General features: G+C 41.9%; 1 protein-coding gene across 3 annotated transcripts in view; it reads right to left on the bottom strand.

Moving 5' to 3' along the window:
* The window catches only part of IL1RAP (interleukin 1 receptor accessory protein), a 340,076-nt gene that overhangs the window by 81,029 nt on the left and 242,834 nt on the right, over positions 1–16,213 (bottom strand). For all 3 annotated transcript variants that reach the window (XM_073589429.1, XM_073589428.1, XM_073589430.1), the window contains exon 3: positions 2,610–2,895. In XM_073589429.1, the coding sequence (XP_073445530.1) occupies positions 2,610–2,895 (286 nt within the window). The remainder of the gene's footprint in view (positions 1–2,609; positions 2,896–16,213) is intronic.

The following is a 16,213-nucleotide window of genomic DNA, read 5'->3' as shown; positions in this document are numbered from 1 at the left end:
TCCAGCAGGACAATGACCCAAAACACACTTCAAAAAGCACTAGAAAATGGTTTGAGAGAAAGCACTGGAGACTTCTAAGGTGGCCAGCAATGAGTCCAGACCTGAATCCCATAGAACACCTGTGGAGAGATCTAAAAATGGCAGTTTGGAGAAGGCACCCTTCAAATATCAGGGACCTGGAGCAGTTTGCCAAAGAAGAATGGTCTAAAATTCCAGCAGAGCATTGTAAGAAACTCATTGATGGTTACCGAAAGCGGTTGGTCGCAGTTATTTTGGCTAAAGGTTGTGCAACCAAGTATTAGGCTGAGGGTGCCATTACTTTTGTCTTGCCCATTTTTGGTGTTTTGTGTGAATTGATCAATGTTTTGCCTTTTGCTTCATTCTCATTAGTGTTTTTTCATTTAAGACAAATTAAATGAAGATAATAATACCAAAGAATTTGTGTTTGCAATCATTTTCAGGAAGAAACTGAGTATTATCTGACAGAATTGCAGGGGTGTCAATACTTTTGGCCACAACTGTATGCTGGCAAGGTATAAGTAAATCACCATGGACATAGATCTGAACCCTTGATGATCACATAACTGTCACATAGGGGACTGGGGCTAAACAATACTCTTGAGTTTTGAAGATGTTATATAGCATCTAATGCTTCCACCCTTCAGGAGCTCATCTGAAAAAACAATAATTGGAAATGAGGCATACAGAATAAAAAGGTTAAAACATGCATGATCCAAGTGATGGCGTGATCAGAAATACTCCAGTTCTCAGATGACAACTTCTCCTAGAATGACAGGTACGGTCAGGTACGGACTGGGACTGAAATTCAATTCTGGCATTTGAAATCACACAGGCCCATGCTGTCCCCGTCCCCAAAAACCAGATGGGATATATTACCAATATTACCCTATATGGAGGAATTCAAGATTTACTACAAGAACAATATTTCTAATGATACCCGTCGCCTGCTGGGGTGAGTGACGGTGTCAGCGACTTTGTGCTTCGTCACAACTCTTAACACTATGGGTGTCTTGAGAACACCAATTCTGTTAACAAGGTAGCAGCCAAGCGGCCGACGACTACCCATTTATACTATTCACAGTATACAGCTCTGGCAAAAATTAAGAGACCACCAAATCAAAAACCTGTCATGGGCAGCCCATCCTCCAGACCTGAACCCCTTGAAAACCTGTGGAATGTAATCAAGAGGATGATGGATAGTCACAAGCCATCAAACAAAGAAGAACTGCTTACATTTTTGAGCAAGAAGCAGTGTGAAAGACTGGTGGCAAGCATGTCAAGACGTATGAAAGTTGTTTTTAAAAGTCATAGTTATTCCACAAAATATTGATTTCTGAACTCTTCCTGAGTTAAAACATTAGTATTGTTGTTTCTAAATGATTATGAACTTGTTTTCTTTGCATTATTTGAGGTCTGAAAGCACTGGGCTTTTTTAAAATTTTGATGATTTTGACTTTGTCAGAAAAAAAATACAAAATTTTTTGCTTGGAAATTCGGAGACATGTTGTCTGAAGTTTATAGACTAAAAGAGTAATTTACATTTTACTCAAAAATATACATATAAAGAAAAAAAATCAGACAAACTGAACATTTGAAGGTGGTCTCTTAATTTTTGCCAGAGCTGTATGTCAACTTCAATGAAAATAAATGGAAGAGATAGAACAGTGCCCCCTTTTGATCAATATATTGTGCAAAATTGTAATATATGATAACTGGACAAATGCGCGAATGACCTCTGATGACGCAGCGGTCAGGCGAGACCGCTACGTCATCAGAGGTCATTCACGCAATGTATCCATCCCTGAGAACGGAAGTTGCCAGCAGCGCCATGAGGTCCGGGAGGATTTCGGGGGCCGACGGAGGGTAAGTATATCTCTATTTTTTATTTTTATTATTTTTAACAGGAATATGGTACCCAGGGCAAGGAAGAGAGTCTCCTCTCATCCAGACCCTGGGTAACATTCGCACATGAAGCCACACGTGTAAAGTGAGCATTTCAATACAATCCTATGGCGGCGGAGTGGCCGCGATTCCGCAGAAATAATGGACATGCTGCGGATTTTACCACTATGTGGTTCCGCAGCGGAAAAATCCGGAGCATGGGCACAGCAACTGGGGGATGCGTTTTATTAGCGTTTTTTAAGCATTTCCGCTGCGGCAAAAACACGGCGGAAACGCATAGAAAACGCAATGTAGGCACACAGCCTAACTGGCAGTATCATCCTTCCTCCAGCCTATAATATTGTCTATTACGCCCGCACTCAGTATATGAGCACATAGATCTGCTCTTCTCTGCAGGGCGTCATACAAAAAGCACCATCTGAACACTTGCTCTTCATAGCTAATGGCTAGACCTGATAGTAATGCACCAAGCTGGCAGCCAGCCACGAGCCATAGGTTGGGAACACCTTCTATATAGAGCATCCTCTACTGAAAACCTAATCTCCACCCCAAGTTTAGAAAGGAAAATCAAACAAAAACATAAAATACACTATTGCTCGCCACCTCCATAGAATGAATTTGCCTTTTTCTTCATCGACATGTATAGAATACGTTCTTCGAAAATATAAAAAGAATAATTAACTTACCTTAACATACAGGTATAATTTCCTGTATCATTGAGAAGAACTGGCCGAAACCACAGTATGTCCTTATCTTTGCTGATTCTGTTATCCGGAAGACGGATATTTATTGGCTCCTCTATGTCTTTCCCCTTGCCAGTCCAATACCACATTAGGGTGAGACCCGCCGAGTGTGCTGTACTATAATTATGCTTCAGGTAGTCCTCAAACAGAGGGCATCTGATGCGCACGGGTTCTCCATCATAAGCCTGTGTCAGCTTCCTAGTGTCTTCTCCCCAATCATCACATCGCTCTAAAAGATAGAAAAAGGAGTTCATCATATATCGTTACAGCTGACATAGCACAGGTATCTTAATATTCTTCTAGATAAATATAGAAGTTCAAATGGTTCAAGCGGTCAATTCCCACTAACCTAGAAGTTGTATCATGGCCGAGTACTGAGTGCTCAAAAACCTTACAGGTAATCTTATAGCAGCATAATGTAAGGATGGAGACCCTGATTCTAGCAATGTGTCACTTACTGGGCCGCTTAGTGAAGTCTTGATAAAATCACTGTTTTATTAGATGGAGATTAGCACTACAGGACTAGTAGACCTGCTGCCAGGTAGTCAAGCATATTCATGAGCTCTGAGTAACCCCGCCCCCACCGCTGAGTGACAGCTTCCTGTGTACACTGCACATGGGCAGAAAGCTGCCAATCAGTGGGGGCGGGGTTACACAGTGCGCAGCATTCAGCATATCAAGCAACCAAGTAAGTGACATCACTGGAATCACGGTCTCTGGCCCTACATCATGCTGCTCTCAAGATGGGGCAAAAAAAACCTGGTGATAGATTCCCTGTTAATCATCGTATATTTGATTTGTTCCAATATGCCGCCTTAATAGGTATGAGTGCTTGAAATGGAAACAGATATGAAAGTCCTCTTTAGGCAATCCCCATGTGTGAGCAAGAAATAGATGTGTAGTTTAACACAATCCAGCATGTTTAAGAACACAAATTCATTTTTCCCATTAGAAAAAGATTGTTCAGTTATATCATGGAAATAGGACAACTCCTATCTTAATTCTGATCCTATATAGAATATACGGAGTATAACGCCCAAAATTCAAACTCAAACAAGTGAATATAGTGAAAAAATATATATACACTCTTTATTGATACATATACATAAGAAATTAAAGTGTATTAAAATTACAATAATATGATCAGGTGGCAGGAATGACACAAAACGGAGAGTGACAGCAGCATAAATAATAGAATCTTAGGCAATGGTGCACAAAGTAACCAACAAATCCCCAGCACAAATATAGCACACTAAGTAAATAGTACCACAGTCAGTTAGGTCCACCTTCTAAGAGGTAGTATGCAGAGTACCGCTCTATCCCATAAATGTCATTACAGGGCGCAAAAGGACATACATGGCATAAGTTAAAGTGCTTAGTGCAAAGAAAGGGAAGTGCTGTGGTGACCATGCTTACCCATGTGGGGCATACGTCTGCTGCGTGTCAGACCCCAAGCCCCACATGGGTAAGCATGGTCACCACAGCACTTCCCTTTCTTTGCACTAAGCACTTTAACTTATGCCATGTATGTCCTTTTGCGCCCTGTAATGACATTTATGGGATAGAGCGGTACTCTGCATACTACCTCTTAGAAGGTGGACCTAACTGACTGTGGTACTATTTACTTAGTGTGCTATATTTGTGCTGGGGATTTGTTGGTTACTTTGTGCACCATTGCCTAAGATTCTATTTATGCTGCTGTCACTCTCCGTTTTGTGTCATTCCTGCCACCTGATCATATTATTGTAATTTTAATACACTTTAATTTCTTATGTATATGTATCAATAAAGAGTGTATATATATTTTTTCACTATATTCACTTGTTTGAGTTTGAATTTTGGGCGTTATACTCCGTATATTCTATATAGGATCAGAAATAGATGTGTGCAGAATGAGAAAAAAAACAGCATTCTATGTATTGTAACACCACTGTAAAGTGTAAATCCAATACCACCCATGTGACTCCCGATGATGCAGCAGAGCCGGCCATTACTTACACTACACCTGTAGGTGTCACTATTCTATTGCATATTATTACTTCTAAACTAAGGCTTTGTGTATAAATTAACAGTGGAAAAACTAAGTCTGGAGTTTTTGTAATGCAGAGGAGCGATACCAACACGTAGAATACGCTGCGCCCATTATAAAGATGAATTCCGACAAACTTAATTTATACAAACTATTTAAAGCCAGATTTGTAACACACGGCCATTATGTATTCTTTCCAGTTATAAAAGTAACAGAACATCTGGATCCCTGCGTAGCTAGACAGGAATCGTGATAGCAACCAGCAGCAGATAGCGCAATTATATCAGTTACCATAGTAACACATGACTGTCATCACACACACATTGTTCACAGGAAAACCGAAAAGCATCACCTGGCTCCTCATACTGGTCTGGACAAGGGCAGAGAAAGAAATGCAATGGTAGAGGTATGAGCGCAAGGTACACTGCTCCAAGGAAAGCTGTCCTTAGGTAGAAATCACTGCGACATTTGGGTAACAATAGAAAACTTCTGGGCACATTGGCGTTATGGCGCCCGGGTTTTCTTTCCTCAGCGCCCACAAATGAAGAGATACCACTGTTTACAATCCTACGTTTCTGTGCTCCTTGTGGTGAGCATTAATTTGAAGTATCAACCTCTCGCTCTATTATCATGGACTATCTGTCATAATGTGCATGTCTGGTTTTGAAAATACACATGGCCACTCAGAGTCCATGGCGAGGGAGTTCCTATTATCTAGAACTGAACTGTGGCGCACCATGCCGCTATTCGACTCTGGGATATCTGCATGGAGTCTGTAGGTTTCCCTCTGTGTTTGCATAGATATCATTTGCAAGCACTCTTGTTATCTCTCACATTCCAAGGGGTAACGTCTCTACTTGAGGAGATGCAAAATTATCTCTTTAGAGAGGAAAAGGACTAGAACTTGAGTGTCACCTATTGGAAGCAGCGATCCTAAAGGGCATGTCACACTAAGAGATATCGCTAGCAATATCGCTATAACATGTGACGTTATAGCGATATTGCTAGCGATATCGCTATGTCTGATACTTACCTACAACCCGCTCCCCCGCTGGTTATCGCTGATCGCGCGAGAACAGGCTGGACTGTTTCTCGTCGTCAGCTTCCTGCGGCGCTTCCTGCTGTGATGACAAGCGACGTGTGGAGCCGGGCGGGAGGACGCAGGATCGCCTAGTGTGACAGGTAAGTAGCGACCCCCGTCCCCAGCGATGTCGCTAGTGAGATCTGCCTGTGTGGCAGCTCACTAGCGACCACTTAGCGATGCACCAGCGATCCTGACTGGGTCATATCGCTGGTCGGGATCGCTGGTGCATCGCTAAGTGTGACAGTACCTTAAAAGTCAACACTAAGCCTTTAGCGAGCCTTGCCACATGACTTAGGATAAAAGCCAAACCAGAGTTTCTACTTGCAGGCATATATTTTGGGGTTTGTGCCCCTCATCAGTGCAAAGCAAGAGGTTTGATTTGGCTGGATGAGAGGCCCCTGATAGGAATCTAATTGGTAACTTCTCTCATTATGGAGAGACATGCTGGTGTGAGAACTATATAGTACTTCTTTTTCCAGCTTTTCTTCATTCTAGTTGTACATCTGCTATTACAAGGTATTGCCCAACCACAGTATGAAGCCTGAGATCTGATTAGGCTATATGAGAGACCTTTGACTGGTGGTCTAATGTTTTCCCTTGTGGGGAGTGACATGCCTGACATGCCAGGGTAAGGAGGATTATCTTTGCACTGAGGAGGGACAACACCCCGAAAGACATGTCTGCAAACTCAGATTCATGTCATGTGGCACGGCTTGTTAAAAGGGTCAATATTGAATTTTAGGATTGCTTTTTTCCAATTGATGGTACTAGAGTTCAAGTCCTGTTCCTCTCTGAAGAGGCAATTTGCAAATTTAATTTCCCAGAATGGCACTGAAAGGCTTATAAGCCTCCTTACCCTGGAATGTCACCTTCCACAAGGAAAAACGTTACCCTCTACATCCTTGTGGAGAGTGATATGCCAGACATGCCATTGTGAGGAGTCTTAAAGGCCATACAATGATCTTCTGGAAACATTAAGTATACAAACTGCCTCTTCAGAGAGGAAGAGGACTAGAACTCTAGTGATACCTAATAAAGTAGTAGTTTTAAAAGTCAATATTGACCCTTTAACAAGCCTTGCCATATGACTTAGGCTAGGTTCACACTGCGTTTTGCAGCCCGTTCAACGCATAGCGCTGACGGGCTGCGTTAATGGTATAGCATAATGCAATCGAGTTATGCTATACTGATTCATCAGCGCTAGCAATGACGGAGCCTCAGACACTGCAGCCCGCGTCCGAGGCTCCGTTACTGAATGACGGCACATCGCGAACGCGTGCCGCTTTACGACATGCGTCGTGATGCGCCACATAATGGGGGTCAATGGCAGCGTTAACGGACTGCGTTACACCGCGTTATACCATGGTGTAACGCAGTCCGTCTAACGGACAGCCTAAACGTAATGTGACCCTGGCCTTAGGATAAAAGCCAAACTCTTTTTGCAGACATATATTTTAGGATATGTGCCCCTCATCAGTGCAAAGCAAGCGGTCTGATTTGGCTGGATGAGATGCCTCTGATAGGAATCTAATTGGTAACATCTCTCATTGTGTAGAGTGACATGCTGGTGCGAGTGCTATATAGTACTCCTTTTTCCAGCTTTTCTTCATTCTAGCTGCACATCAGCTAATAACTATTCAGGCTAATGAGAAAGTAGGATTTCATCCAGAAATGTCAAAGACTGATGTCTGTGGTAGAGATTCTGCAGGGCCAAGGCTCAGAATGACACATTTAAGGGATGACATGCAGTACAAAACCACAGATATCTGTAAGATAAGATAGTCTGACTGTCAGAGACAGAATATTAATGACAGAAAGAACCCACAGAAATGTATTATATCTAGTCATATAAACAAATTGATGCAGTTTAGCAATAGTTTAATATGCTCTGATAGCATTTAACATACTGCTAACTCTTAAGAACTGCTTTTTAAAACCACACACAAGGAGAAGGCATTCTTTCACTGACACTGCCAAAGACTGTTAACCATTTCTTATATAGCTATTGTGAAATAAATGTCTTCTATATGGCTTTAACGTAACCAATGGAAAGAAAATGCAATAGTGTTCATCATATATAGGAAAACCTCTTTATTTACCGTAGGTACGCTTGCTGCCACTTACGGTAGTCTTCAGAATTTACCAGTGAGGTGCTAAAGACTGCCATATCTCCTATGCTCACCTATCTTTGTAGGAGAGGTTAGAGGGGGGACATGTTCTACCAAGAGATATTAAGTTCTATTTTACTAAAGTTAGTGCTTTAATGTTGAAATCTGTTAATAGCGATATTCCCATCATGTAGATATGTGCCATACATATATGTTAGATGTGACATGCATATACCTACAGGATGGGCCCATAGTCAATGAAGAGGTGGCCAGAAGTCCCATACAATTTCTCATTTTGGATGATCGCTTGACTTCTAAATAATGATGCCTGTTCCTCTAAACAGCACTGCCAACGGTCAGTCACGAATCAATCATACGGTGATATAGAAAAGTCTCACACACATGTGTAGCTCTTCCTATAAATTTCTATTAGAATTCCGACCATTTCTCCACTGAGAGCTGCATACAATGGAGCCCCACTCTCCAGATTGATGCAGGTCTAAATGTTGGGAGCCATCCACCTATAGAGACAACCTATAAGTAGACACCAAGATGTTCGAACATTGGACGTGGACTTTTACTCCTTTGTCTTTGATCCCCATGATATGCTTGTTAAAGCTTAGCTGTATCCCTCGCTTACTTTCTTCAAAGCCTTAAAGGGGTTGTCCAGGTCTATCATGAAAGTCTGCTGTCACTATGCGACTGCAGACTTGTAAACCCTTACATCGAGCGCTATGAGGATTCTACACTGCCAGCGTGTCTAGTTGGGATGTGGCCAGGAGTATGCATATTGCATGCTTAGTCTCACCAAAGACAGAGTCCTCATGGCATGTGATGTGAGGATTCACAAGTCTGAAGTCACAGAGTGACTGCAGACATTCGTGAAAAGACTGGAAACCACCACTACTTGGACATCCCCTTCTCAATGAGCACATTTGCCAGCCAGTAAAATAACACTTAAGGTACTGTCACACTAAGAGATATCGCTAGCAATATCGCTATAACTTGTGACTTGTGTCTGATACTTACCAATGACCCGCTCCCCCGCTGGTTATCGCTGATCGCGCAAGAACAGGCTGGACTGTTTCTCGTCGTCAGCTTCCTGCGGCGCTTCCTGCTGTGATGACGAGTGACGCGTGAAGCCGGGCGGGAGGACGCAGGATCGCCTGGTGTGACATGTAAGTAGCGACCCCCGTCCCCAGCGATGTCGCTGGTGAGATCTGCCTGTGTGGCAGCTCACTAGCGACCACTTAGCGATGTACCAGCGATCCTGACCGCGTCATATCACTGGTCGGCATCGCTGGTACATCGCTAAGTGTGACAGTACCTTTATACTCCCCTCTGATAGTGGCATCATTCCAGCAGTGTTAACAATTTCTCGCTAGCAAAGAGAGAGCGAATGTCATGTCACGTGAGCCCTACACCCAATCAGCAATGGATTCACTCTCCTCACCTTTAGACCGATCAGAAATCTATATGAAGCGTGTGTCGTGACATAACAACCTCACACGATTCCTGGGAGAGCTAGTGCAGTCACTGGAGGGGAATATCAGTTTTGTTTTTCTACAGGAGTAAACAAACAGATTTAGAAAGGGTTGCCACATAGTGGACAACCCCTTTAACCCAATCAAATGCAACAGAACTCACTGTTTCCATACAAAACTAGGGAGTGAATGTTTGCCCATTTGGCACACAATCTCAAGCTCTCCATTGTAAGCAGGTTTTTGGGATTGCTGTCTCACTACAGGATTAAGTATAACCCAAACATGTTCTATAGGATTCACGTCAGGTGACTGAATGGAAAATGGAAGCTTCCAGATTCCATTTTTTACCTGATGCTTTTAGGTCTTTTTAGCAGTATGACAATGAAGTCAATATACAAAGGCAATGTTCATACACCCAGTAGTGGTCAATAAGAATGGATCCAGCAGCAATCCATGTGCAAAAAAATTGTGCAGACTCAACTATTTAGTCCGTTTTTGAATAACTGATCTCTGCTGGATCCTTTTTTTTAACATTGAAGTCTATGTAAAACCTATAAGTTAATTAGTTACTGGATCCTGTAATCAAAAAATGGAACTGTTACAAATGAAAGAAAAATGGATGGATGATTAACGGATCAGTTTTCCATAGACTTCAATGTTCCAAAAATGCATCTACCAGAAATGGACAAAAACGTTATATCAACAGATTTTTTGCCGACTGATTGCTGCTTGATCCATGAACATAGCCTTAGTTGGGCTGTTAAAAAAAACCAAAAAAACTCCACTCTGTTCATGGAGGATGGAGCAACTTGCCACGTTGCTAAAAGTGGGGGTTCGGTGAATTGTGTGGACTATAAAGAATAGTATAATGTCCAAGGTTGGGGCCACATGTTGTGCTACCAATGAGCAAAATCTGTAACATTCTCCCTAAGTTATTTGTAAAATGCAGAGATAAAAAAGTTGCAAATTGCACCAGAGATATTATGTAACCAAGATCAAATACATTCATGTCCGAAAGTGCTGGAACCCTTGAAATTGCTCCAGAAAATGAAGTATTTTTAACATGTTTTGCTATACACATGTTTATTTCCTTTATGTGTATTGGAACAACACAAAAAAAGAGATTAAAAAAAAACCCTGCAATTTGGACATAATGTAACACTAAACCCCAAAAACGGACAGGACAAAATTGTTGGCACCTTTCCAAAAATGTGGGTAAGCAACTTTGTTTCAAGCATGTGATGCTTACCTGTGGCAAGAAACAGGAGTGGGCAATATGAAAATCACAAACGAAACAAATAAAAAAGGGGAGAAGTTGACTTAATCCCTTAAATTCCAATGACTGGCATAGTCCATCATTGGACGCCTCCCATTGTATGGTGTGGGCTCCGGCGATGACCCCGTACCTTTTCCGGCACATGACAACTGTTCTGATCAACTGACATGTGCCCCCAACAGCCGCTAGCCATTAACATGTTAAATGCCGCTGTCAAACTTTGACAGCGGCATTTAATATGCACCCACCGGAAGCGCATCATTACCTCCTCCCATCGGCGGAGTGTCACAAGACCGCGGGTTGCCGATGGGTTGGCATGACAACCCGGGGTCAGCAGGAAGATCCCTGTGGTTGTCATAGCTGGATAGCTATGAGTGCAGCTTCTAGTGTCCCATGGAGACTACTGAAGCAAGTAAAGAGTAAGAAAAAAATGTTTTTAAAAATATAAGAAAATAAAAAATATAAACGTTCAAATCACTCCCCTTTCGCCCCATTCAAAATAAAACAAGAAAAAAATCAACTATACAAATATTTGGTATCGCTGAGTTCAGAATTGCCCGATCTATCAATATATAAAAAGAATTAGTCCAATCGGTAAACAGCGTAGCAAGTGTAGCAAGAAAATAAATCGAAATGCCAGAATTACACATTTTTTTGGTCGCTGCAACACTGCAATAAAATACAACAACAGGCGATCATAAGATTGTATCTACACCAAAATGGTATCAATAAAAATGTCAGATCGGTGCGCAAAAAATAATCCCTCACCCAGACCCCGAAAAATGGAGATGCTACGGGTCTTGGAAAATGGCAACTTTTTTTGGGGAAGAATATTTTTTTCACCACATACCGTATATACTCGAGTATAAGCCGACCCGAGTATAAGCCGACCCCCCTAATTTTGCCACAAAAAACTGGGAAAACTTATTGACTCGAGTATAAGCCTAGGGTGGGAAATGCTCCATAGATTATTCCCCCATTTGGTGTCCCCAGAAGAAGCTCCATAGATTATTCCCCCTTATGCTGCCCCCATAAGAAGCTCCATAGATTGTTCCCCCATATACTGCCCCCATAAGAAGCTCCACAGATTATTCCCCCATATGCTGACCCCATAAGAAGCTCCTTAGATTATTCCCCCATATGCTGACCCCATAAGAAGCTCCTTAGATTATTCCCCCATATGCTGACCCCATAAGAAGCTCCTTAGATTATTCCCCCATATGCTGACCCCATAAGAAGCTCCTTAGATTATTCCCCCATGTGCTGCCGCTGCTGCTGCTGCATGTAAAAATATAAAAAATGACATACTCACCTCTCCGTCGCTGGGTGTCAGATACTCACCTGTCCTGCGTCCATGGCTGCTCACCGCTATCTGCCACGTCATCGGTCAGTGACGTTCAGACTGCAGGGGACGCGGCGCGCACTAATCACGTCACCGCGCCCTCTGCTGTCTGAAGTCACTGACCGATGACAGACAGCAGCAAGCAGCCATGGACGCAGGACAGGTGAGTATCGCTATACTTACCCGTCCTGACGCTCTCTCTTGAGCCCCCAGCTTCTCCGCGCTCTCTCTTCCTGCGTTCAGCGGTCATGTGATACCGCTCATTAAAACTCATGAATATGCGCATATTCATGAGTTTTAATGAGCGGTACCACGTGACCGCTGAAGGCAGGAAGAGAGAGCGCGGAGAAGCTGGGGGCTCAAGAGACAGCGTCAGGATGGGTAAGTATGACCTGACACCCCCGACCCCCCTCCCCCTCCGACCCCCCGGTGTATATGACTCGAATATATACGGTAATTAAAAAAGAACATAGACATGTTTGGTGTCTGTGAACTCTTAATTACCGTGAGAATCATAATGGCAGGTCAGTTTTAGCATTTAGCGAAAGAGGTAAAAACAAAATCCAAAAAACAATTGTAGAATTGCATTTTTTTTGCAATTTCACTGCATTTGGAATTTTTTTCCCTGTTTTCCAGTGCATGATAAGGTAAAATCAATGGTGCTAATCAAAAGTACAACTCGTCCCGCAAAAAACAAGCCCTGACATGGCCATATTGACAGAAAAATATAAATGTTATGGCCGAGGGAAGAAGGGGAGCAAAAAATGGAAACGCAAAAACAGAAATACCCTTGGTCCTTAAAGGGTTAATCTTTGCATTATGTGTCTGTATGTGCCACATTATGCATGTAGAACAGAAAGACAAGAGAACCACAATTGTTGAAAATTATCAACAATCTCCATCTCCAGAGATCCTGATGCTCCTTTGTCCAAGTTGTGCAAAATAACGAAGAAGTTTGAAACCAATAACACTGTAACAAATCTCCCTGGACATGGATGTCAGAAAAAAAATAGATGAAAGGTTGGAACGCATGATAGTCTGGAAGGTGGATAAGTAGTCGATATCAAGTTCCAAAAAAATTCAAGCTGTCCTGCTGGCTCAGGGTGCATCAGTGTCAGCGCAAACTATTTGTTGACATTTGAATGAAATGAAATGCTATGGCAGGAGACGCAGGAGACCCCCACTGCTGACACAGAAACATAAAAAAGCTAGACAGCAGTTTGCCAAAATGTATGCAAACTAAAATCCTTCTGGGAAGCATCTTGTGGACAGAGGAGTAAAGAACATAATTTTACACAGTACCTACAGTCAAATATGGTGGAGGTTGAAAAATGTTTTGGTGTTTTCTTGCCTCTGGCACTGTTTGCCTTGACTATGTACCGAGCATCATGAAATTACCAAAGGATTCTGGGTCGCAATGTAGTCCCCAGTGCCAGAAAGCTGAGTTTGCTAGGCTGGCTACAGTCCCATGGAGCTTAAATTTCTGAATAATATGTGCAACTGTAGTCACAGGAACATGAAGCTGCTTGGAAATGGTCTTATAACTTTTACCTTTAACATGTGTGTCTATATTTTTCTTTCTAATCTGCTTAGACAACTCTTTCCTTCGCTTCCTCTGGTCCATGTTGAGTGTGTGATACAGACCATGTCACCAAACAGCACAGTGAGTATCTGTAGCACTCTATACAGGCCCACTCACTGATTCCAAGATTGTAGACACCTGTGATGCTAATTAGTGGACACACCTTGATTACTATGTCCCTTTTGTCACATTATTTTCAGGGGTACCATCATTTCTGTCCAGGCCTATTTCATGAGTTTGATTTTTTTTTTAAATTCTGTGGAAGCATGGTTGAAAAGCAATGTCTGACTTTCATTTGTTCATTTTCATAGATTTTTGATTTATTATTGCTTTTGTCAGATTCAAGCTATTTCTGTCACCATTGTGGGTTTTTCTGTCATTAAACGAGGGGTACCAACAATTTTGACCACGTGTGTAGGTCATGGGTCTTCGAGCACAACAATGATCCTAAATATACGTCAACAAGCATTCAAAATGGATGGAAACAAAGTGCTGGAGAGTTCTGAAGATGACAGCAATGAGTTTGAACCTAAATCATATTGAACACCTGTGGAGAGATCTTAAAATTGATGTTGGGAGAGAGATCTGCAAAAGAAGAGTGGCCCAAAATTCCAGCTGAGAGGTGTAAGACGCTTGCTGGTGGTTATAGGAAGCGATTGATTGCAGTTATTCATTCCAAATAGGTGTGCAACCAAATATTAAGCTGTGTGTGCCAGCAATTTTGTCCTGCACAATTTTGGGTTTTTGTGTGAAATTATGTCCAATTTGCCTTTTTTTCCCCTGTTTTTCTTAAGTTGTTCCATACATGTATATAACAAAATGTGTAATTGCAATAATTTTCTGGGAGAAATACTTCATTTTCTGGAACAATTTAAATGTGCCAACACTTTTGAATATGGCTGTATGTACAGTCTACAACAAGTAGCACTAAAAATTAAAGGGGTATTAATTTCTGTGACATTTATGGAATATCAAAAGTGTATATAATAAATCTGTGAAGGTACATAGTCTACTTATAGGACTCTTATCTCCACCAACTCTAATGACACGTTCACAGGTTTTTGGTGAGGATTTAGAATTAATTTTTTATATGGAGTTAGGAGCAAAAGTTATGTCAAATACTCTTTTAATAAGTTTCTAACAGATTTTAATGGGAAAAGCTCCAATTGTGCACATACGGTAGTTAGTGTCGTTTTTCCACGTTGTTTTAAACATTTCCCAATATAACCAGCAGGAGGCATATTCAAATAGTATTTGAAGCATTTTTTAATGAGGATTTACAGTAAAATCCACTTCTAAATCCTCATAAAAAACTGTGACTAGGCCCTAAAGAAGAAGGGGTGATGCATGCACACGACTCTCTACAATGGATCATTGGTTTTTCGCTTACTGCCTAATGTTTCACAATTTCCATAAACTACAGTGCAGCAGATACGGAAGGCCACCTGTCCATGTCACATACTCCTTTCTATGGTGCCCGTTGGACGACAAGACCCCAATCTCCTGATGTATGAGGCATCCAGAGTTGTCTACACAGGGCACCAATAGTACTTGCCAGCCCCTGCTTCTCAGCTGCTGCTGAGGAGCAGGGACCACATAGGAAGGCATCGCAGGAGGCATGTAGCCCCCGGGCCGTAGGTTGTGCACCCCTGGTCTACAAAAGTGCAGGAACCTACTCGGTAGCTGTGGGTAACTGCTCTTTTGCCCTGTATTCTTTTGAATGGGTTTGTACAGAATAAGAACAGCTGAAACTGGTAAGGACGATAGGCTCCACTGGAGTGAATGGGGAATACCTGCAATACCTGGAAGAAAGCCACCTTGGTTTTTCTAATACCGCACCGCTCCAGATGAGATTACAATTTTACTGCACTTATCGACAATGAGTTTTATTTTCTGACTAGGTTCTGGCAAGTCTCAGGAAAACGTGGGCTATAGAGCAATCTTCAAGTCCAGCCGCAAACCTTTCAATTGAATTGTGATCTAAATTGTGATTTGTCAACTTCAGGATATTACCACTGTTGTTCTTAAAGGGATTGTAGGCAGCAAAGCAATAAAATGCTAAGGTACAGCAAGCTGTAAGCGATCAAGCAAGATGAAAACAGCCTTTTTTTGAGTGTGCGAGCACCTTGAAAATAACCTTTTATTGAAAGAAAATTGGAAAATCTACCATTTGTCAAAGTAAAATGAAACTTTCCTTTTGAGTCATTTCTGTTGCCAGCAACCTCAGTCTGTGGCAGGTGGCAAGGAGCCTGACGGACTTTCCTAGTTCCACACAGAGACAATCAAGCCAATGCACATAAGAAACTGATAGGATCAAACTGGGGCAATAAGTTACAGGTATTCATTAAGGTTTCTTTTTCTGCAACTTATCACATCATGGCAGCTGATAATAATTGTGTCAGGGTCTACTGGGTCATATAGCAATGGTCGTATGGCCGTCGGAATATATATTTAAGAACTCACATAAAGAAAGACAGTAAGACTCTGAAATGTCTGTCTGTGGTAGCGTGGGATTAAAGGCGTGGAAAAAATACCCCAATTTCTTCTATAAAATAAATTATATATATAATATATATATATACACACATACACGGTGGCAGGTCAAAGTTTTGTCACCCCTGGTCAAAAATACTGCAATTGTG

Source organism: Dendrobates tinctorius, unplaced genomic scaffold, assembly GCF_039654945.1.
Source record: "Dendrobates tinctorius isolate UK_male_01 unplaced genomic scaffold, ASM3965494v1 ptg000107l, whole genome shotgun sequence".
Classification (NCBI taxonomy): domain Eukaryota; kingdom Metazoa; phylum Chordata; class Amphibia; order Anura; family Dendrobatidae; genus Dendrobates; species Dendrobates tinctorius.
Note: the sequence above shows the minus strand (reverse complement) of the source record. Positions and strands in the feature narration are given on the sequence as shown.